We start from the raw sequence: 24,534 nt of genomic DNA, 5'->3' as shown, positions 1-24,534 counted from the left end.
AGAGACAGCCCCTGTCAGGAGTCCCACAGAAGAACCAACCTACACAGCTGTAACATATAGCAGAGAGCCTAGGTCAGTCTCATGTAGGCCCCCTGGTTGTTGGTTCAGTCTCTGTGATCCCCTATAAGTTCAAGTTAGTTGATTCTTATTAGTTTTCTTGTGATGTCCTTGACCCCTCTTAATCCTACAATTCTCAGAACTCCATCCAGTTTTTGACTGTGGGTCTGCATCTGTTTCCATCAGTTGCTGGATGAAGCCTCTCTGCTGACTCTTGCGCTAGGTACCAATCTGGTCACAGGAGATGGCCAGTTCAGGCTACTTATCTGCTATTGCTGTTGCTAAGATGGGGTTTTTCTTATAGATTCCTGGGAGATCCCCTTGTACCAGGCTTTTACCTGACCCTAAAATGCCTCTCTCTTCCTGTAGTCTCTTTCAGTACTCTCCCTTCCCACCCCACCTGATCATTCATGTTCCCTTCCCCACCCACCCTCAGTCCATGTACAAAATTTCTTTTATTTCCCCTTCCCAGGGAGATCTAGATACCCCCCCCCATGAACCTTCATTGTTACCTAGCCTCACTGGGTCTGTGGATTGTAATATTGTTATCCTTTATTTTACAGCTAATAGCCACCTATGAATGAGTACATGCCATGTTTGTTTTTCTCAGTCTAGGTTACCTCATTCAGGATACTTTTTCCTAGTTCTATTCATTTGCCTTCAAATTTTCTGTTGTCATTGTTTTTAATAGCTGAGTAATACCCCATTGTGTGAATGTACCATATTTTCTTTATGCATTCCTCATTTGAGGGACATCTAGGTGGTTTTCAGGTTCTGGCTATTGCAAGTAAAGTTGCTATGAACATAATTGAGCAAATGTCTTTGTGGGATGACTGAGCATCCTTTGGCTGTATGCCCAAGATTGGTATAGCTGGGTCTTTTGATAGATTGATTCCCAGTTTTTTGAGAAACCGCTGCACTGATTTCCAAAGTGGCTGTACAAGTTTGCACTCCTACCAGCAGTGGAGGAGTGTTCTTGTGACTTCTCACTTGTGCTTTCACTCTTAGCCATTCTGACTGGTATAAGATGGAATTTCAGAGTCATTTTGATTTACATTTCCCTGATGGCTTAGTATGTTGAATATCTCCTTAAGTGTTTCTCAGTCATTTGAGATTCTTCTGTTAAGAATTCTGTTTAGGCCGGGCGGTGGTGGCGCACGCCTTTAATCCCAGCACTCGGGAGGCAGAGGCAGGCGGATCTCTGTGAGTTCGAGAGGCAGAGGCAGGTGGATCTCTGTGAGTTCGAGGCCAGCCTGGTCTACAAGAGCTAGTCCCAGGACAGGCTCCAAAGCTACAGAGAAACCCTGTCTCGAAAAACCAAAAAAAAAAAAAAAAAAAAAAAAAAAAATTCTGTTTAGAACTGTACTCCATTTTTAATTGGATTATTTGGTTTGTTGATATCTAGTTTCTTGAGTTCTTTATATATTTTTGGAAATCAGCATTCTGTTAGATGTGGGGTTGGTGAAGATCTTTTCCCATTCAGTAGACTGCTGTTTTGTTCTATTAATGGTGTACTTTGCCTTACAGAATCTTTTCAGTTTCATGAGATCCAATCCCATCTATTAGTTGTCAGTCTTAGTGTCTGTGCTACTAGTGTTCTATTCAGAAAATGTTTCATTTACCAATATGTGTGAGATTATTTTCCATTTTCTCTTCTGTCAGGTTCAGTATATATGGATATATGTTGAGGTCTTTGATTCACTTGACCTTGAGTTTTGTGCAGGGTGATAGATATGGATTGATTAGCATTCTTCTACATGCTGACATCCAGTTAGGACAGCACCATTTGTTGAAGATGCTTTCAACATTTTCAGCATTGAAAATTATTGGCTTCTTTGTTGAAAATCATAGGTATGTAGATTTATTTCTGGGTCTTTGATTTGATTCAGTTGATCAACCTGTTTATTTTTATGCCAATACTGTGTGGTTTTTATTGCTATAGTTCTGTAGTAGAGCTTGAGATAAGAGATGGTGATACCTGCAGAATCACTAAATCCAAATTCTTTTATTTTACAGAATTGTTTAGCTATCCTGGATTTTTTGTTTTTCCAAATGAAGTTGAATATTGTTCTTTCAAGATCTCTAAAGAATTGTTCAACCGTATTTTTGATTCTAGAATTTCTATTTGATTACTTTTATAATTTATATCACTTTATTGAGCTATATTTAATGAGTATTCTTAGCATACCTTCCTTCTTTAAATGTGGTTTCCTTTAGTCATCTAAGTATATTTAAAATAGCTGCTTTGAAATACGTGTGTAGTTTAACATCTGGGCCTTTACAAAGTTTTTTTCTATTTTTTATGTGTTTGAATGTTTGCCTGCATATGCACTACATACTTGCCTGGTGCTCTTGGAGGCCAGAAATGGGAACTAGAATACAGGCAATTGTGAGCTGCTCTATGCATTCTGGAAATCAAATTCAGGTCCTCCGCAAGAGCAGCAAATGTTCTTAACTGTTTCTATCTTTCCAACCCCTGTTAGTTCACTTTTTGTAATTGTTTAGTGAATTGACTAGACTAGTCCATTGAGCTCTATTTGCCCCATAGTACAGTGGCTCAATTTTTACTCCACAGAGGGTAATCGTTGCTTGTGAAAACATCCTGACCCATCTTCCTGAAAGGAGATGGCAGTGGTTTTAGTAGAGTGCTTTCATATCATACCTTTTCCCTAATTGTCCTCTGTTATTTATTTTTTAAGTTTTATTTTTATTTTTTTTTTTAACAGGAAGAATAGCCTTTATTTAAGAGGTCCATTCAAATCAGATGAGATGAAAGATCCGAATAAGTCTAAATAAATCAAACTCACTCTTTTCTGTTTTATATCAGGTCTCTACAAAAGTTAAACATAACAACGTGTATCTAGTCAATATTTAATAAGACAGAAATGCATCTTTAGCAAGCCAGGCGATCTAATAAGTGTGAGTTTCTTAAGATAGATGTAATTTGTGTCTAAGTCAATTCAATATGGTGTGCAAGCTGTTTCATGTAGCTCCTTGCACATTGCAATACTTGTAATTTTACATAAATTTGCGCAAATCTTTTATTTCAGTTAGCCCACTATATAATAAATGAATCCGAAGCTGGGCTTTGTAAACCTTATGAAACTCATTTCCAGCTAGCATTTTATTTTTTTTTTTTTATTTTTTTCACATTTAAAAATTTCCATCTCCTTCCCTCCTCCTCCCCCTTCCCTCCCCTCCTCCTCCCCCTTCCCTCCCCCCCTTCTCCCCCTTCCCTCCCCTCCCCTCCACCCACACCTCCCCTCCCTCCCCCTCAAGGCCAAGGAGCCATCAGAGTTCCCCACTCCATGCCAAGACCAAGGTCCTCCCAACTCCCCCCCAGTCCAGGAAGGTGATCGACCAAGCTGAGAAGGCTCCCACAGAGCCCGTCCATGCAGAAGAACCAGAGCCCAGCACCATTGTCTTTTGCTTCTCAGTCAGCCCCCTTTGTTGGCCACATTCAGAGAGACGGGTTTGGTCGCATGATCCATCAGTCCCATTCCAACTGGGGTTGGTGATCTCCCATTAGTTCTGTCCCACCGTCTCCATGAGTGAACGCACCCCTCTAGTTCCTGACTTTCTCCTTCATGTTCTCGCTCCTTCTGATGCTCATCAGGTCCTTGGGAGCTCAGTCCAGTGCTCCAATGTGGGGCTCAGTCACCTTCCCCATCTGTCGCCAGATGGAGGTTCCCTCACGGTCCTGACTTTCTTTCTCATGTTCTCTCTCCTTCTGCTCCTCATCAGGACCCCGGGAGCTCAATCCGGCGCTCCAATGTGGGGCTCCGTCATTTTCTTCATCTATCGTCAGGTGAAGGTTCTATGGTGATATGCAAGAAACTCATCAGTATGGCTATAGGAACTGGCCTTTTCAGGCTCCCTCTCCTCAGCTGCCCAAGGAACTAACTGGGGGCGTCTCCCTGAAAACCTGGGAACCCCTCTAGGGTCAAGTCTCTTGACAACCCTCAGGTAGCTCCTTAAATTAAGATATATGCTTAATTTATTTTTTAAGTTTTATTTTTATATTAGTTTTCTCTTGCTTTTCTGACAAAAGCAACTTAAGGGAGAATGGTTTATTTTGGCTTACAATTCCAGGGCAGTGTGGTTCATCCTGGCAAGGAAGACATGGTAGCAGGCAGGAAAGGCATGCTGGCAGTATCAGAAGGCTTGCTGGTCACATTGTATCCACGCTTAGGAAACAGTGAATGAATAGAAAATTGGGCCTGACTATAATGTATTAAGGTCCACACTTAGTGACTACCTTCCTTCAACAAATCTCCAACCTGTTAAAGGTTCCACACCCTTCCCAAACAGTGCTACCAACTAGGGTCTAAGTATTCAAACATTTGACTCTATGGGAAACATTTCCTATTCAAACCACATTATGTTCCTGGTCTCCATTGGTTCATGGCCATATTTTGATGGCATCCAATCCAACTTCAGAAGTCCAAAATCTAAAGTATTTTCTGATAATGGAGGCAATATCTTAGCTGTGACCTGTAAAAAAGAAATTGTGTAATTCCAACATACAATGGCACAGAAGATACATTTCAATTCCAAAATGGAGTAGCAAGCAAAGATTGTACCAATACCAAGCAACACCAAAAGCAAGCACAGCAACATCGAATCCTGCAGCTCTATGTCTGGCATCTGTAAGTCAGAACGGAATCATCTCAATTCCAATGGGCTTAGTTAGCCCTGACCCTCCAGCTCTGCTGCCTTTCTCTTGGTTCGGCTCTACTCTATATATGCAACATTCATCAGTGGACATTTATGGTCCTAGTTCCTTCCTGCAGTGGCCTTTCAAGACCTCTTTGAAGGGACTCTGACTCTGGAGCATGTTGCTTGTCCGCAGCAGCTCTCTAGAACTGTGGTGCAAAACTTCATGACCCTCTCAGTTTTGCAACTTTCATGCCTGCAAAACTGCTACCACATAAATGACAGTGCCAGATTTTACTTTGATCTTAGGGTGAAGCTTGGTCCCCTTGAATCACAGTTGCATCTGCTTTTGTTTGCTAACTCTGAAGAAACACTTCTCTAGACAGTTGCTTTCCAGAACAGGAAACCCTTTTGGCATTGTGAGTTTATCTTTTCTTCTTTCAAATACATTCACATTTTCACACATTAGATCCTTTGATGGGAGGAGTCTTAACCTCAAGTCACCTCCATTACTGTCTCTGTGCAGAAAAGGAGATTTCTTTTTAATGAAATTAAACTCTTTAACAATTACAGATGCTTTATCATCTACATTTTCTTTGTTCACAACTTTAAACTTTTTCATACAACTTTCCTCACCAAACTTCACATTTAAAATTTTCCTTTTATTCCACTTTATCTTTCCTAAAATGAGAGCAGTGAGTAGTAACTATGACATATCATTGACATTGTCCTGCCTTTAAATTCCTCTACCTAACAAGTTAGGCTATAACTTAAATTCAACTTCGCTTAAGTTCTTGGGACAAGGGCATAATGCAGCCTGATTATTTATGTAAATAAAAACTAAATGGCTTCTAGCCCAAAAAGAGCCCCATCACCCTCCAAAACCTCATAAGATAATCTTCCATAGTTCACATTATTCTATGCTTTCTGGTCTTCCAAACTCCTATTAGAATGTCCTTTAAGCTCTGCATTCAAGGGCTTTTCTAGCCCAAAGTTTCAAACTCTTACACATTTCTGGTGTAAAATACTCCCAAAGGCCTATGATTCACATAGTCAGGTTTATCACAATAGCAGTCCCACTTCCCAGTACCAATTTCTCTGTTAGTATGTTTCTTTTGCTGTGATAAAATGCCCTGACTTAAGGCATTTTACTTAAGGGAGAAGGGCTTTATTCAGGCTTACAGTTCCAGAGAGACACAGTCTACCATGGTAAGCAAGATGTGGCAGTGTTAATCACACCAGGCAGGAATAAGACCACCACCACAATTTTGAGCCAAATTTGAAGCATCTTTAATTAAATACTGGCCAGGAGGATCAACTCTAGTCAGGTCCATTCCTGGTTTCCCATAAAATGGGCATAAGTCAAACTTTGCAGAGGCTTTAAAAGGACATCAAATTTCCCACCAAGGCTAATAAGGGGCAAGCAGATATCCTGACATGCCCTCTGCTTGTATACAGCCATCATGACTCCCATCCCATACTCAATCAGGGACAAGAATATATACTGACTTATTTCCTGTCCATGTACCTCCCACCCACATGTGATCAAGCCTATCTAGTGAAATTGGGCCAAACAAACTTGTCTAGGGGAGTGAAAACATAAACAATAGCCTCAAACATTTAACTTTGCTTCTCACTGCAGCAGGCAAGAAGGCAGAATGGCAGGAGCCAGTGAGTAAGCTTGTCACATTACAACCACAGTCAGGAAGCAGACAGTAAACAGGAAGGGGGACTGGGCTATAAAACATTAAGGTCTGTTCCCAGTGATCCACTTCTTCCAGTGAGACTCCTCCTGATGAATATTCTACAACCTTCCCAAATACCATCACCAACTGGGAACCAAGTGTTCAAACAAGTGAACCTATGGGAAACATTTCACATTCAAACCACAGTTTTATTTTTTGATAATTTTATGTATATATAATGTGATCATATTCACCAGCCACCACCCACTTTTCTTTCCCTTCCAACTCCTGATGACCCCCTTCTCCTCACCTAGTCTCCTTTCTACCTTCATGTAGTTTTTAATACAAGCACTCTGTAGCTTGATCTCCCTTTTAAACTTCTAAATGGACATCTGTTAATGTACATCCTACTTGCTAGTTGATTGTATCCTCTCTCGCTCTTTCACTCTCTAGTGTTCTTGGACATAAATTTCTCTACAATGTGATCCACTTAAAATAATGCCCCTTTGGATGGAAAATGACATTTATAATTGCCTATTTACCCAATTTGTCTGTAAACTTCAAATTGGTCTGTTTTGTGTTGAGTTGTCAGTCCCCTCTTGTGTTCACTAACAAAATCTTCAAGAGTTTTTACAGTGACCTTGGACTTGAATTTCTCTAGGCTCTGTTCTAATTAAAGTCCTTCTCCTTAGGGAAAACTTCAGAGCTCATAACATGCCTTTACTAAGATGGAATAGAACCACTGTTTTAGGTCTGAGGGATAAAGATAGTAGTGCTTGGTTTATATCAGATATTCAGCTCTATGAGTAGAAGACTGTGCAATACTTATGGTCCTTGGTACTTTTGCTTTGTGTCTCTCAGCATAGAAACTCTCCTCTAAGCTCATTCAGATGAGAACAATTGAGACCAAGTATTTTAAGCTTGCCTTGCTTTTGCCCTGTAATAGTCCTATAATATAAATACAGTCTGAGTAGAAGACTTGTGCTTGTTTATAGTAGAGCATTTATAATACAGATCTTAGTGGAGGCTAAGTCCAGCAGTATTGGAACTCCTAAGAATCCCAGCCTGGAGGCTTGGCCATGTCTGATTAAAACAGTTCTATCACACTGACATGAGGGTTTAAACATGTCATGTCTCATATGTCTAGGCTCTCACTGCCTCACTGCTACTTAGTAGGATTCTGGGAGCAAATAAATACATATCCTCTGGGCAATTTTCTGTGACTTTGTGTGATTGCATTTTGTTCGATTTTATTGGGAGGAGAGAGAACAAAGTTTAGGGGCATAAAACCAGTGTGTCACACATGCTGAGCAAGCTCTGTACTACTGGACTATACCCCTAGCCTGACATAATTATATTTTATAATTTTCACCAGTTATTATTTGAAGAGCTATTTATGGAGCTCTCATACAACCACCCAGGGTAAATATTTTCTTATATTCTGTATTATTAAAGAAATTGGTAATGATCAAGATTTTCTGTTAATCTTCATTTTCTTAATACAATAAGGAAAAGAATATTTGAAAGTTAGTATTGCTATACTTATTGCAAAGTGTTTGGTTAAAAATAATTTTCTATTATTTTTACTAATAACTATTGTAGTGAATATAATTTGGAATTATATTAATTTGCATGAAGTTCTTTTCATTTAGATTAATTACTCTGTTATTTTTATGTATATATAGAACAAGGTTACTGAGAATGTCACTTGAAAACACCCAGAAATGCAAAATTGTCTGGAATCGCCTGAAACAAACAGGTACAATGGGGCTTGGGTTTGGTAACACATTTACAAAGGGAGTTTATGCTGAGGATGTAGTTCAGTAGTACAGTGCTTGCCTACTATGTATGAGACCCTGGATTTAATACCAGTACCACAAAAGAAGAGAGTTTATGATCTAAATAATAAAGTCACTAGAAATTTGGCTACCAGAAATTTGGACCGTACTTTATAACCAGTAAAATTATTCTTGTCGAATTTTTCTATGCTGTATGTTAGAATTTTACTTAGTACAGTGCTTGTAGTGAGGATAATACTTTCTAAGAAATTATGATATTAACTGAAAAGTAGGTCATTATTGTCTCATATAATGTGTTACTCTTAGGTCATTAGATTTCACACTCTCTTATTTGCTAGTAGGACTTCAAATCAAATATTATATACTGCTAAAGTTTGTTATCAAAACTCTAAGGCATTTTGAAGTTATAGAATAGGTTCTTTCTGTTTTCCTTAGTAGATATTGGCTTTTTTTAGATTTTTTTTATAGTGTGTTCCATCTGTTCATGTATTGAATTGTTTTGAGTCAATGGGTATTGTCAGATTCTGAGGAGATAATGATGTTTATCTTAAACTATCAGTATACTGAATCATAATAATAAATTTCCTAAAATTAAATCATTATTGCTTTTCTGGAATAAGTTTATTTGGTCTATTTTTAATATGTGGTATGAATTATGTTTCATAGGATTTAGAAATAATTGACCTTTTGAGTTTTTTGAGCATATGTGATATCTTTGACAGATTTTTAATAAAAAGAGGTGAAGCACAAAAATTAACATAAATATATGAGATTTAATTTGTTTTTCAATCTATGGTAGCCATTTAATTAAATAAAACAGCAAAAGTCAAGATTTAAGAAGACATAAATAACATATCTACTATAGAAGATTTCATAAAATTCTAATGATGTCTGAAAACGTGTTATATCTTAAGAACAGAAAACATACCTTGTTCTATGTATGCTTATTTCAATATTTACAGAATTCATGACAAGAAAAATCTGAATATATTATAAGACATGTAAGTAAAATAAAAATTATCTGATAAAACAAAAATCAGGAATTAATAAATAAATGAGAAAAAAACGCAGCCTGAGTATCTTTTCAAACAAAATGAAAGAGTATCCTGAAAATACCTCATACTAGGATGATGAGAATGGTAAGAAAGAATTTATGAAGCGGACAAAGATGAAAATATCGACAGGAAAGAGCATAGAGGTGAAGGGAGCAGTGAAAAAGAAAATTTAGATACCACACAGAAGTTGATGATAAAGAGGAGAGAAAGAAAGTAGGAAGATGAAAAAAGGAAGCAAGAAACAGATATTGGAGGAAATGATTAAGATTATAATACCTGAAAGATCGAAAACTGGTCAGTACCAGTGGAATTTCTCAAGGATTGTTGTAAAAATAGGACAGGACATTTACCCAGCCAAAGAGCTAAAGAATAAGTCCGGTGGTATTCCATCTACCTTCAAGTCTTGTGGGGAATCTATCACTTAGCTTGGGGTCTTCACCCCAAGAAAATTGAGAGTATTGTTAGGTTTTAATATAAATTTTTTTAAAGACTCTTGTTGTAGGATGAATAGCTGTGATTTCTGAGTTGAGTTGCCATAAATGCCAATTATTTTGGGGGGGGGATACCTCATAATAGAATCAAATAGGTAGGTAGGTAGGTAGGTAGATAGATAGATAGATAGATAGATAGATAGATAGATAGATAGATAGATAGATCTAATTATCTATAGTCCAAGTGTATATGTGAATATACATACAAACATACATACACACACACACCTAAATACACATGTGTATTGCACATGCTCTGTGTAAAGTGTACCTAACATGTGAGGCCCTGTGTTTATTCCCTAGCACTACATATCTATGTATATAAAATCATGCACCATTCATAGCTTAGCAATAGCAGTTAAAAGTGGATTGAGTATACAACAGTGATGCCTGTAAACTTGTTGCCTAGTGACATCATAGCTCTCGTGTATAAGTATACTCTATGATGTTTGCATAATGGTGCATTTCTCCCCATCATTAAGTGATCTATGCCTCTTTGATGTATGTGTTTGTATTTGTATGTGTATATATGCTTACATATACAGTTACTAAGGAACTTCAAATGAATACCATACTGAAATACTACTAGACAAGTATATAAGTGACCAAATCCAAAACAAAGCATAACATATCAAGTTGAGGTGGTACTAAGCTCCTCCCCTCATATTAAAGCTGGTAAGGCAGTCCAGCCTGAGAATAGGTTCCCAAAACCTGCCAAAACATCAGGAACAGGCCTCACTCCCACTGCTAATAGTGCCCAAGTAGGCCAAGCTATACAGTTGTCACACATATGTAGTGGGCCTAGGTCGGTCCCATGCAGGCTCCTTAGCTGTTTGTCCAGTGTCTGTGAGCTCCTATGAGCCTAGATTAGTTGTCTCTGAGGGTTCCCTTGTGATGACCTTGACACCCAATCCCTACCTCCACCCCTCCCCACCCTTCTCCCCACCTCACCCTCAGGCTCCTATAATCCTTACTTTCTTCAACAAGTTTCCCAGAGCTTGGCCCATTACTTGGCTGTGGACTTCTGCATTTGTTTTCATTTATTACTGGATAAAACCTCTCTGATGGCAATTAAGGTAATCACCAATCTGATTATAGTAGATGACAGTTCAGGCACCTTTCCACTCACTATTGCTAGGAGTCCTAGCTGGGGTCATCCTTATAGATTCTTGGGAGTTTCCCTTGCACCAGGTTTCTCCGTGACCCGGAAATGCCCCTCAAGACATCTTTCATTACTCTCCCCCTCTATCCCTTCCCCAACCCCATTGTTCATGTTCCCATCCCCAGTTTACCCAGGAGATGTCTTCTATTTCCCCTTCCCAGGAAACCAATGTGTCCCTCTTTGGGCCCTCCTTGTTACCTAGCCTCTCTGGGGTTGTGGATTGTAGTCTGGTTATCCTTTGCTTTACATATAATATCCACTTACGAGGGAGTACATACCATGTGTGTCTTTCTGGGTCTGGGTTACCTCACTCAAGATGATTTTTTTTCTAGTTCCATCCATTTGCCTGCAAATTTCCTGATGTCATTGTTTTTAACAGCTAAGAGATACTCTATTGTGTAAATGTACCACATTTTCTTTATCCATTTGTCTATATGTTTCTAAACTCAGAAGTGATTTCTGGGAAGCCTGACTTGGTCCACTGGTGAGATCTGAAAGGTGTTTAAGTGCTGTCGGCTCAGAAGCTCTAAGAATCTCCTCTGACATGTCAGTACCTACTGCTGCTTTTTTTTTGTGGAGCATTTAGAATCTTGTTCTCTGTTCAAAATATAATGTCTGACCAATAATATATAGCAGATTCTTCAGACATCAGAGGTTGTGAAAAATTGGTAAATTAGCCAAGCGTGATGGCACACATCTTTAATCCCAGAACTCAGTCAAAGCCAGTGTGGTCTACACAGTAAATTCTAGGTTAGCCAAGGATGCATAGTGAGGCCATTTCTCCAAAAAGAGGATAAATTATATAGATTTAGCATCTGCAGTTTAATTTAGGGTCACCAATAATATTAGAATGTAGGAAACTAAAATCATTTTTTCTTCTATTGTAATTATTTAGTCATATTAAATGTACAAATCAGTGGGTTACACTGTGAAATTTTTATATGTGCATATACCTTACTTTGATCTTATTCAAGAAAAGACAAAATTCTTATTTGTTTTGGGTGTGTATATGTACACATGTGCGTGTACATGTACACAAGCACACACACTTGTCACAGCATAGCTGTGGAGATCAGAAGATGATTATGTGTAGTTGGTTTTCTCTCTACACTTTTACGTGGCTTCCAGGGTTTGAACTCAGGTCATCAGGTTTGTATGGCAAAGGTCTTTATTCACTGAGCCATCTCTTTAACCCCAACAAGATCCTTTGTTGGAATACAATGCATAACTGTTTCAGAAAAAGCTTTGATTGCAGCAACATATAGAACATAAATTTAATACTTCTGCCTTTTTAGTGTATAAGTTGTACGATCCAGCATCATTGCATCTGGATGTGGTGGTTCACACTTGAAATCCCAGCACTTAGGAGGCTGAAGCAGAAAGCTAGTGTGAGCCACATACTGAGCTCCAGTCTAGACAGGCTTATATATCAACTTTCTCTAAAGAAAGAAGGACTGTCAGCCACATTCAAAACCGGACTCTTTGAATGTGGCTGACGGTGGAGGCTGACTGAGAAGCCAAGGACAATGGCGATGGGCTTGGATTCTATGGCGTGGACAGGCTCTGTGTGGGCCTTGTCAGTTTGGATGCTCACCTTTCTGGACCTGGGGGGAGTTGGAAGGACCTTGGACTTAACATAGTGTAGGGAACCCTGACTGCTCTTTGGCCTGGAGAGGGAGGGAGTGGGGGTATGGGTGGAGGGGAGGGGAGGGAAGTGGGAGGAGGGGAGGAGATGGAAATTTTTAATAAAAAAATGAAAAAAAGAAAGAAAGAAGGACTGGAGAGGTGGCTCAGTGGTTAAGAGCACTTGCTGTTCTTGCAGAAGACCAGTTTGGTTCTTAGTACTCAAGTCAGAAGGTTTTCAACTGCCTGTAACTGTAGCTCCTGGCCACTGCAGGCACCAATACAAGTGTCCTACATATATGTACATAAATAAAATTATTTTTAAAAGTCAATATATTAATTACAGTCAGCCATGGTTTTATATACCATTTTGTATTATAAGATTATTTTTCACCAGTAGAAAAGTTGTGTACCACATTAAGCAGTAACCACCAATTCTCTGAGCCTGAAGTCCCTGGAAAGCTGTCATTTTTTTTCCTGTCTCTAGAATTTTCACATTGTAGATTATTTGTTTATATATTATCATATATGTCCTTTGTGACTTGTTTCTCTTAACATAATTTTAAAATTCATGTTTTAGTATTTATTAGTACTTCATTCCTTTTTTTACTACTCCAATGTGCAAATATCACTTTTTTCTCTCCTTTCATCAGTAGATAGACACTTGTTTTTTTCTATTTTTTTAGTTATTGTTATTACTGATAGTATGGTCATTGGTGCGTAGGCTTTCTTATTTGAGATATATACCTAGAAGTAAGATTAAAGGGTCACCTGATATTTCTATATCTAAAGTTTTGAAGAACTACCACAGCAGCTGTACCACTTTATATTCCTACCAATAATGCATTGCAGTTTCAATTCTTTACAATATTCTGCTTATTTAGAAAATTATAGCCATTCTGGTAGGTATGAAGTGGTATGTCATAGTTTGGTTTGCATTTTCTAATGGCTAAGGATGCGGAACATCTTTCCATATGTTTATCGGTCATTTGTGTATTATCCTTGTAGAGGAACACTTACCTGTTTAAGTCAAATATATGATTTGCAAATGTTTTGTCCTATTTTGCCTTTTTGTTCTTTTGATAATGTCCTTTACTACATGGAAGTTATTTTTAAGTGCAACTTTTCTTCTTTCCTTTCATTGCTTTTGCTTTGGGTGTTATATCTAATAATACATTGCCGAGTCTAAGAAATAAACGTTTGCCCCTTTTGGGGATGGAGAGATAGCTCAGCAGTTAAAAGTGTGTACTGCTCTTTCAGAGGACCTGAGTTAAATACCCAACACCCATATTAAGTGGCTCTCAACTGCTTTTAATTCCAGTTATAGGGAATCTGACACACACTCCTCTGACCTCTGCAGGTACCTGCACTCATATGCCCATAACCCCAAAGTTATATATGTATACATGTAATTAAAACAAAACATAAAATCTAGTAAAAAGAAAAAGATTTACCACTTTTGATAATAATTTTTATAATATTAGCATTTTAATTATGGCATTAATGCATTTTAGTTATTTTTGTGCTTAGTGGTATAGTAGGCATATGATTTTATTCTTTTATCTGTGGAAATCCAATAGTCTTAGCATCATTTGCTAAAGGTATTATTCTTCTCCCGTGTAATGGTCTTAGTATCTATTTGTTGAAATCAGCTGGCCATACATGCTGAGTGAGCTTATTTCTTGACTCTTAATTCTATTCTACCACTGTAATGTATAACCTTATAGTATTACCACACTGTTTTGATTACTGTATGCGTGTGACATTTTTGAAATAACAAAGCATTAATGCTATTACTTTGTTTTTTTTTTCTTTCTAGATTTCTTTTGGCATGTTGGGGAGGGTTTTTAAAATTCCATGTTAGTGTAAAGATTGACTTTTTCGATTCTGAGGGGGAAACAGTCTTCAAATTTTAGTAGAAATTGCTGAGGGCATGAATATATTTATAGTCTAAAGTCTTCTAGCCCATGAATGTATGGAGTTTTGTTTTATTTAAATCTTTCATATCTTTCATAAGTGTTTTAGTTAGTACTGTGTGGATCTTTCAACTCCTTGATCATTTAATTTTTGGCAGCTATTGTAAGTTGAATTATTTTTGCCATTTATTTATTTATTATTTACTTTTTAGGTTGTTCAACACTGGTATATAGAAATGCAACTGATTTTGTCATCTTTTTAGTATTTTTATCAGCACATATTAATTATATACAGAAATGGGGTTTATGTCTTCATAAATTTCCATGCATATATCTAATGTATTTGTAGCATTCATTCCACATTTTCCTCTCTTGCTCTCCGCCCAGCTCTAATGATTACTCTCTTCTTCCCAACTAGTCCCCTTCTACTTTCTTGCCTTTGTGTGCGTGTGATTTAATGAGTTTTGTTAGGATTGCTCATTGGAGCATTAATGGGCATTTGTTTATAGCGGCATGAGTCACCTTACCTGTGGTTGCACTGCAGAGGAGATGTCTCCTGGTACATGTTCTGGGAGATACTATCTTCTATATGTAATAGGAGAGTTGTACACAGGCTACCGCAACAATATGATTGCCTAAAAACAAAGACCGAAAAAGTGACAGCACCAGTGACATGCCAGTATGGATAGGAGAATTCTCATAAGGCTTCCTCCTTAGAAGACAAGTGCCTAATAGTTTAGCTATCTCCAGAGGTCAGCCTAAAACAAATATGAGCAACACTAAATACTCTCAGCAGGTTATATTTATAAGTTTTTGTACATATATATATATGTATGTATATATGACCAATAATAAATAATAAGAGACCACTAATTAGAAAAGGAGTATGGAGAAATATGAGGAATTTGAGGGTGGAATGATATAAACACAGTTTTCATATATGAATTCTCAAAAAACAAAAAAAATGTGATTAAAATATGTAAGTGAGAGGGAAAAAATTATCTCCCAGAAATCATGTTTGTCATGTCTGCCTGTAGATCCTCAAGAAAGGATGGGACCCCATGATCCCCTTCTCCTCCATGACAGAATTATATATATATTATATGAAAATTTTGTACTCTCACTATTTGCCTTTGCATTTTCAGATTGAATGTGTTCTTTTACCCTCTCCCACTCTTAAAGCCTTTTTCTCCACTCATGGACCCCTCCCTAGTCTTCTGTCCTCTACACACACTGCCTCAGGAGCAAACTTCATTTTCCTTGAGAAAGAGAAGCATATGCTTATTTTTAATTATTGTGCATGATATAATTTCTGCTATTTATTGCTTTATATTGGAGGAGAATTGTTTGCTGCTGTTCTTGTGTGGTTTTATTTTGTATACTTTCTTCTTGAAATAGATTCAAAATGTATCCTAGGCTGGTCTTCAATTTGTGATCTTCCTACTTCTTGGGTGCTGGAATTCCAGGCATAAGCTAACAACCATTTGTTTAGTGTTTAACCTTTATTCAAAATTTCAAGTTCAAAGGAAAATTTGAAGGCTACAGTTTTTGTACACAGACATAGCAGGCTAGCAGAGATTATGAACATGTGTATCACACTTTCTATCCTTGCAAGCCTCCTCCCTTTGTAGGGTCTTACTTTGAGCTTTTACTGGCCTCAGACTTCTGATATTGTGTGGGATTATAGCCATGCACTACTACACCTATCTGCTGCCATCCTTTTAAAAAAAAAGAATGAACACATTAACATGACCCAACCATATTGCTGTTTTAAAAATGGAAATAATAGTATATAAACTTAAAATTACAATGAGTAATCAATGTAAAAATATTCAATTTTACTTAAGAATTATGTAGATATCCAATGATTATATACTAATTAACTTCAATATTAACCCAGTGTTTTAAATTAAGTAAATATCTTTGAAATAATTTAAATATGGCATACTACAAAACATAGATATTGATGAAAAAGAGTTTGTCAAAATACAGAGTCAGTTTTAGGGAGATTTACATTTTCAGTATCTTAAATACTATTAAATTACTATGTCAATTTCCATTAAGAAAAAACAAATGAGCAAATAATATATATATATATATATATATGCTTTATACGTTACAAAAGTAAACAAAGAGGTATAGTTTTTTTATTATTTGAGACAGGATTTCATTTTGCAATCCTGGAACTTTATGTAGAACAGGCTGGATTCAAACTCATAGAGGCAGTAAAATACCTGAGACTCAGTGATCAGCCAGTCTAGTTTAATTGTTAAGCTTTGGGAAAGTGATAGTCCCTGCCTCAAAAGGAAGTAGATGGAACTCCTAAGGATGACATCCAAGGTTGCTCTTGAACCTATACATATATACATGTGTGTGTTTACACACACACACACACACACAGAGAGAGAGAGAGAGAGAGAGAGAGAGAGAGAGAGAGAGAGAGAGAGAGAGAGAGAGAGTCTAAAGGGGGATATTTTAAGAATTTATATAAGTATGTGTGTCTATAAACCAATTGGAACAGAACATCCTTTAATTCAGAAGACTTTTGTAGTATTCCCCCAAAGACAAAATATTTTCTACATTCGAAGTGCAATGTCAAGACTTCTCTCAATTACAGACACACAAACACAGAAATATAGAGATCTTTTTAATTTAGATCTTGGAATGTTGGGGCTAAAGAATAATCTTAGTTACTGAATTTCTTAAAGTTGTTTATTTTGTAACATGAGTAAAATTGTTATTATAAAACCATAAGAGAAAAGTCTTTAATTCTTTCATGGGATTTCATTTATCTCTAGTGATAAAATCTTGACTTTGGCATAAAGTAACAACAGTTTATTACAGAAAGTCTTGGTGGTTAAGATAAACAAGACATACTACTGGAGAGCTTTAGAACAAAGCCTAGCATTAATCTTCTGCCAGGAGAAATATAGTTCAGCTGGCAGGGCAGAGTTGTGTGTGTGTGTGTGTTATATCATATATTTATATATTATGGGCTTCTAGCCCATAACTGAAAAAGTCATTCTAGTTTATCTAAATACCACAGATGGCAGATAACATTTAAGAAGAGTTATGTTGGATTTATGGGGGGAAAGTCTATTCTGTTTATACACTAAAACTCAGATTACATGTATATCCCTTCAGCAGGCAGTCTTTACTTGATAGTTCCATTGATTTAATAAGTACTAATCAGTCATGGTTTACTTTTGCTGTAGAGATTAGTTCTCAATGGCTAAGAAATACTTAAAGATTGTTTTCAGTTTGCCCAAGAGAAAAGGCAATTGTAGTTAATCTTTATGTATGCTAAACAAACAAGTGGATTTTCTGGAGTACATTCTAGGTCAGGACTTTGGCCCCAGAAATAAAAGTATGAGTTTCAGGGTTTTCCTTTTAAAGGAAATTAGATAAGTAGCTGGAGTACTATGTTCATATATGTCCCCTCAAAACCAGTCTGTTAAAAGCTTGACGTTCAGCTTGATGCTATTAGGAGGTAGTGGAACCTTTGAGAAGTGAGGCCTAGTAAAAAAGGAAGTAAAGTCATTAGAAGCATGCCTTTGAAGAGGATACTGGGACCTAGAGCCTCCCTCCCCCCCCTCTCTCTGACTTTTTGATACCATGAAATGACACTAACACATTGAGATGCCCAAATATCTGTGGTAGACGTTGATCTAGATGTCTTCAGTTTGGGCAGCATTTGGTTTTAATTATGCCTCACAGGCTTCATAAACTTACCCTAACAACACGAGATAAAGCCCTAAAGGCAGTAAGTAGAGGTAGAGATGAGGAAGTCATTGAAGATTCAAGAGATGGTGACAACTACCATTCCTTTTCTTTAATGGCTGACCTAAGCAGGAATGCTATTCAAGTTTCTGTAGTCCTAACTATATCTCATTGCATCTTTCCTTTATAAATACACAAATGTAAATCCAGACATTTTCCCATACAGTTATCTTAACACAGTGTCTCCTGATCAAAGGATGTACTGTAGTTGATCTACAAATATTCATTATTATTTGTGCAAGATTTCCCAAACTCTAAGCCTCAATTAATACCTATTGAGACATATATAGAATAATACACTTATTAACCATAGAATGTATACTATCTTTGAGAGATTTTGTAACATTTTCCAAAATGGATTTTATGCTATAATAAGGTTGACCATAGACAAAATGAATAAATTCCTTGAAAGCTCTATTTTTTTTCCTGACAGGTGAATCAGAATTGGCTCAAAGAGAAAGAATCTGAACAAGCCAGTTTCAAATATTTTGAATAGTTTTGTGCCTGTTAAAGAAATGAAATCTTAAATACCTTTATGTAAAGGAAATTATTTCATTAGTAGATTCTACCAAATATATTAATAAGTAATGGCAATCTTGCACAAATATCTCTTACCTACCCCTAGACAAAGAACTACAGGCAACCAGTGACTTCTGGGAGGAGAATTAGCCTCTCCCAGGGATGTGTCACATTATTGGTTGTCCAGTGCAGAGAGGTCAGCCCTGAAACTATATACTCATAAACAACAAAACACAGACTCAGTGATGTGGGGGGCATATACACATACATATATATGTAACAATAATAATCAAAGAGAAAGAGAATGTAGGGAGGACATGGGAGGGATGGAGGGAGGGGAGCTGGAAGGGGCTAGAGGGCAGAAAGAGAGTGGAGAAAGTGATTTAATTCCATTTCAATATAAAACATATGAAAAATAGATAAGTAACATAATGATGTTAGGCTACCATAACCCTGATATCAGAATCAGAAAAGAGTATCCATTATACATACATACATACATACATACATACATACATACATACACACACATACAAAAAACAAACAAAAACCACCCTACACGTCCTTGAGTGAGGTCCTTATCCTGAATAATAGGTACAGAAGTCCTAAAAAAAAATAGTATGTTTAATCCAGTTATATACAAAGAAGAATAATTTATGGCCAATTAGTATTTAGTTTAAGAATACAGCAATTCAAAAGGTAGTGCACATTAACCAAAAAAAAGGGGGGAAATGTGCTCTTCTTGATGGAAAAGAAAGATGAAAGAAAAATACCCATTTATGATGAAAGTATACAAAAAACTAAGACTGGAAGATGACATCTTCATTGTGACAAATATTACCAATATTACTCTTTAATTCATTTTTAATGATGGATATGAAGATTTCTCTGCTTGTACCAAGAAATGAGGTATATGCTACCATTGCCTCCACCAAACATTGTGTTGGGATAATTCCAGGACTACCAGAAATCACATCTGTAATTGATCACTTTCTCCTGGCTAGCTCCTAAAGATTATCTGTGATCATCTTGCTGTAAGACCATTTTCAAAATATTTGCTAGTTTTCTCTTTGTCCGGCTAAATACTTCAAAAATTAGTCTCTGAGGTTCCATTCCAACTTTCTAGCCAGTCACACCTCTCCCCTACTTGTCTTGTAGTAGTAGATTGTGAATCAGAGCACCCGAGAGTATAAGCCTGCCTGACTCTGCATTAGTGCTGGACAGCTATCTATGGACAGATTGATCTCTCAGATTTAATTTGCCCAAGCTGTCCTCAACTTGCTGGAATCATAGGTGTGAACCACCATACCTGACTCTCAGCCTTAATTTCTGTATTGGAAAGTGGAGCAAACACTCTCTGCCCTGCATATATATTGGTTGGGAGTTCTGCCTCTCTAAAGAGATCATAAAAGTGGAGCAGTTTTATATATTATAACTTTGAATGTGTTATCTATGGATAACTGAACAATCTGCCATTCCTAGGATATGCTTATATAATTAATTCTAACAGGAACCCAGAAGGTAAATTGAAATTGATAAATGAACTATGATACACCTATGCAATAAAATGCTGTTCAGTGATAAATTGATATTAAATATATTTAATAAGTTACAAATGACAGACTATATCTATATGGAGATAATTGCATTTGTTTGGCACCCTGAAATAAATGAAAGTATAGTAACCAAAAATAACTTTTGTGATTGCCAGAAGTTTGACATGAGATGAATTCACTTTAAAGGGGCAATATAAGAAATAAAAGCAAAGGGATGTTTTGTAAGGAGCCGTGATATGTATGTATATACTATCAAAACCCATTTAACTATATACTATAAAGAGTAATTTCACTCTATATAACATAAAAATAAATCAGCCAGATTGTGGAGGGAACTACACATAGAATTAACACTGTGATAAGTGAGTCTGACTATATAAAAATTTAACTGCACAAACATACTGAAGGAACTGAAGAAAGAATTCTGACTTAAAATAACTGAAAAATACTGTTTTGACTTGGACACAAGGTTAAAGACAAACATACTATGCATAATACTGTGCTCTGGTTAAGAACTCTGATTTTCATGGGTATATAGGTTAGCAATAATGCACATGTTACTGTAGATAGCATGTAGATAGTCATTTGTGCTATAGCATAACATATGTGTTACTAAAAATGATTCTACCATGCAAATGTGCATAATAAATTCTAAGGATCTGTGGAGAAAATGAAGTTAGGAATATACATGAGAACTTAAAGACATATTTTATAAAGATAACAGCCTAATAAAAATTTGTAAGCGTTTGGTATATGTTAAATGACTAAAATACATCAATACTTCAATAAATACGGCATTTTCTCTTGAAATAGTCCTGATGGCTGATTGTAAGAAAGGACGTCGAAAGGATTGCAGCTTGTGAAATATGAAGTAATGGAAGGAGGAGTATTGAAGTCTGAGGGGAATTTGTAGCAATATACATAGATGAACAGATCTCACATAACATATGCCATGAACTGAGATGGCTGATACAAATTTGAGTTGTGCACTTACATGTGTAGTTCTGTGCGTTCATCTGCTATTTGATATAGAAATGTAAACTTAAAGGAACACTTAATTTATATTATATGTAATATTCCCTGATATACCTATCATGTTGGAGCAAATTCAAATTTTCAAAAAAGTTGTTAGGACTGTAAGTGCATGTGTCTCTGTGTGCATATGCATAGATGCACAGGCACACTGATAATGTGGTTTTTGATATTTGTGTTTTATTTTTATTAATGTTGGAAAAATAAGTGATTCTGGTATAGCTAGTAGATACAGGCCATTATACAAAATTAATTCTATTTCTATATTCTAGCAAGAACGGTTGAAAAAGAACTTTTGAAATACCACTTCAAATACCATTAAATGCTTAGAAATTAACTGATAAAGATGTAGAAGACTTCTACTATGAAATTTTTTGAAACACTAGAATTTTTTTCTTTTTTTTATTTAGTGGGTTATGGAGGGGAAAGAGGAGAAGAGGTAAGGGGAAAGGGGGAAAGATCAGAGAAACAGAGGGAGAGAAAGATGGGGGGGAGGGAGAAGTAGGGAGAATGGAGAGAGGCAGAAGCTGCCTCTTCGGGGAAGAGACAGAAAAGGGGAAACATTAGAAATTTTTAAAGACCTAAAGTAATGAGGATAATATATATGTGTATATGTATATACTTAATGTTCACAAGCTAGAAAAGTAAATATTATTAAGTTTTTCCAGTTTGATCATAGACTTATGGAATCCCAGTCAAAAATTTCAGCTTATTTAATTACAGAAATTGACAGAATGATATGAAATTTATTTTGGAGATACAAAGGACAATTGTGGAAAAGATAGGTAGAATTCTAGAACTTATTTCACAAAACAGAGAATCCAGAAATAGACCAACAAGTAGTGATTTGATTTACAACAAACATGTCCAGTGCTTTACAATGGGGACAGGTCTGTTGTGTTGCTCTTGTTTTATATTAAAATAATGTCAGTATGGGAAAGACATTAACCTTGATCCCTCCTTCATACCATATACAAACATTGATCTGAGATAGGTTGAGCACATTGGCACAGTCTGTAATCATGGCTAACAGGAGGCTAAGACACAACCACTTAAGATCAGGAGTTCAGGGCCATCCTGGGCAATATGGTAAGATCCCATCTCAAAAAAAATGGTATATCATAATGTAAAACAATAAAATTTGTAAGAAAAATCATAGAGAAATATCTGTATGATCTAGAGAATGCAAAGAATTGTCAACTATATATGAAAATAATTATAAAATACACCTTGCTACAATTAAGACTTTAGATTGTCAAAAGCTACCACTGAGAAAAGTACAAACCACAAATAGGAAGAAGACAACACATAAGTTTGACAAATTTCAGACTATGTAAAAAAAAATACTCCTACAACTCAACAAGACAGTCCAGTGCAAAATAGGCACAAAAATTACATAGGAATATCATAAAAAAAATAACCAAGAAGTCCAATGCTTAATGTCATTATTCATCAAGGAAAAATAAATTAGAAGCAAAATGTGATGCTACCATGTGTTAATTAGCTTCTGTTGTGATGAAATGTCATGACCAAAAGAAACTTAGAGAAGAAAAGGATGTATTGGGGCTAACAGTTCCAAAGAGATACTGTCCATCATGGTGGAGAGGGCATGGCAACAGGGAGAGAATTCCTGTCAGCAGAGGAGGGAAGCTGTCTGATCATATTTTCATCCTCACACTAGCAGCAGAGAAGAACAGGAAGTTGGACAAGACCATAAATCCTCAAAGCCTGTCCCTAATGACATACTTTCCCCACAAGACTTTATCTCCTAAAGGTTTCATAAACTTCCAAACAGTACCACTAACTAGGGATTAAGGGTTCAAATCCATGAGTCCATGGGGAGACTACTTTTTTGTGGGTGTTCTTTTATCAAGACAGGGGTTCTCTGTGTAGCCCTGGCTGTCCTAGAACTCCCTCTGTAGATCAGGATGGCCTCAAACTCACCTGCCTCTGCCTCCTAAATGCTGGAACTCAATGTGTGTGCCACCATTACCACACATTGAAAACACATTGAAGTGCCTAACATCAAAATACCAACTGTTGGGCTGGCAAGATGACTCCATGGGTAAAAACATTAAAAACATTTTCTGTACAACCATGCAAGGTCAATGACCTGAATTTACTCTCTAGGACCTGTGGAAAGGTAGAGAGAAGTGACTGACAAACCTGTCCTCTGATCTCCACATACACCACCAAGGCATGCATGCCCCACCCCTGTGGTAAAGTTTAAAAGACTTTTTAAAATCCCAACTTTAAAAAAGGATGGGAAGCAACTGAATAATTTTATGCACTGCTGTGAGGCATGCAATTGGTTAAATCGCTTTGGAAAACTGTTTAGTGGCATCTCCACAAACCTGACACTCGCACATTTAGCAGTGACCTTGCAGTCTCACCCATAAGCACATATTCAAGGAGAATAAATGTATCTATTCAGTAAAATAAGCACAAGAATCTTCACATTATTTCTATTCATAAGAGCAAAAAACTGAAACAACTATGTCAACAGAAGGATATATTTTAAAAAATTGAATCATTTTCATATAATGGAATACTGCAAAACAACAAAAGGAAATAGTCTCTAGTCCATGCAAAAATATAGATGAAAATTACAGGTATTATCCTGAGGAAAAGAAATCAAGCTCAATAGGATATACCGAATTCAATTGGAAAAACAAATGTGGGGGGCTGGAGAGGTGGCTTAGCAATCAAGAATACTTCTTGATTTTCAAAGGATCCCAATTCAGTTCCTGGCACCCACATTGACAGTTAATAGCCACTTGTAAATACAGTACAAAGGGATCCAATGGCTTTTGCTGGTCTCTGCAGGTGCCCCCACATGTGACATACACTTTCAGGCAACCACACAAACAAACTAGTTAGTATTTTAACTTTTAATTTTTCTTTGGAAAAATGAATGTATTGGGATATAACTCATGCCATACAATTTACTCATAAAATGTATAATTCAATAGATTCTGTTATATACAGATATCTGCAACCATACTAAGAGAACATTTCATTACCTCATGAAGAAACTTGGAACCTTTTATCAACTCTTGCATTTCACGAGCGACTAATTTATGTTCCATTCAAATAGATTTGCATATTCTGAATGTTTCATGTAGATGAAATTATATTGTATGTATGTTTTATGACTAGATTATTTAATATAGACTGTTTCTTTTCTTCAGGGTTTCTCTGTA

The 24,534-nt window shown here is 36.6% G+C and overlaps 1 protein-coding gene across 1 annotated transcript in view; it reads left to right on the top strand.

Moving 5' to 3' along the window:
• The window catches only part of Tex11 (testis expressed 11), a 327,793-nt gene that overhangs the window by 261,523 nt on the left and 41,736 nt on the right, over nt 1-24,534 (top strand). Inside the window, exon 24 of the mRNA XM_038317046.1 lies at nt 8,090-8,157. Within this exon, the coding sequence (XP_038172974.1) occupies nt 8,090-8,157 (68 nt within the window). The remainder of the gene's footprint in view (nt 1-8,089; nt 8,158-24,534) is intronic.

This window comes from Arvicola amphibius, chromosome X (assembly GCF_903992535.2).
Source record: "Arvicola amphibius chromosome X, mArvAmp1.2, whole genome shotgun sequence".
Classification (NCBI taxonomy): Eukaryota; Metazoa; Chordata; class Mammalia; order Rodentia; family Cricetidae; genus Arvicola; species Arvicola amphibius.
This window is presented reverse-complemented; position numbering and strand designations above follow the sequence as displayed.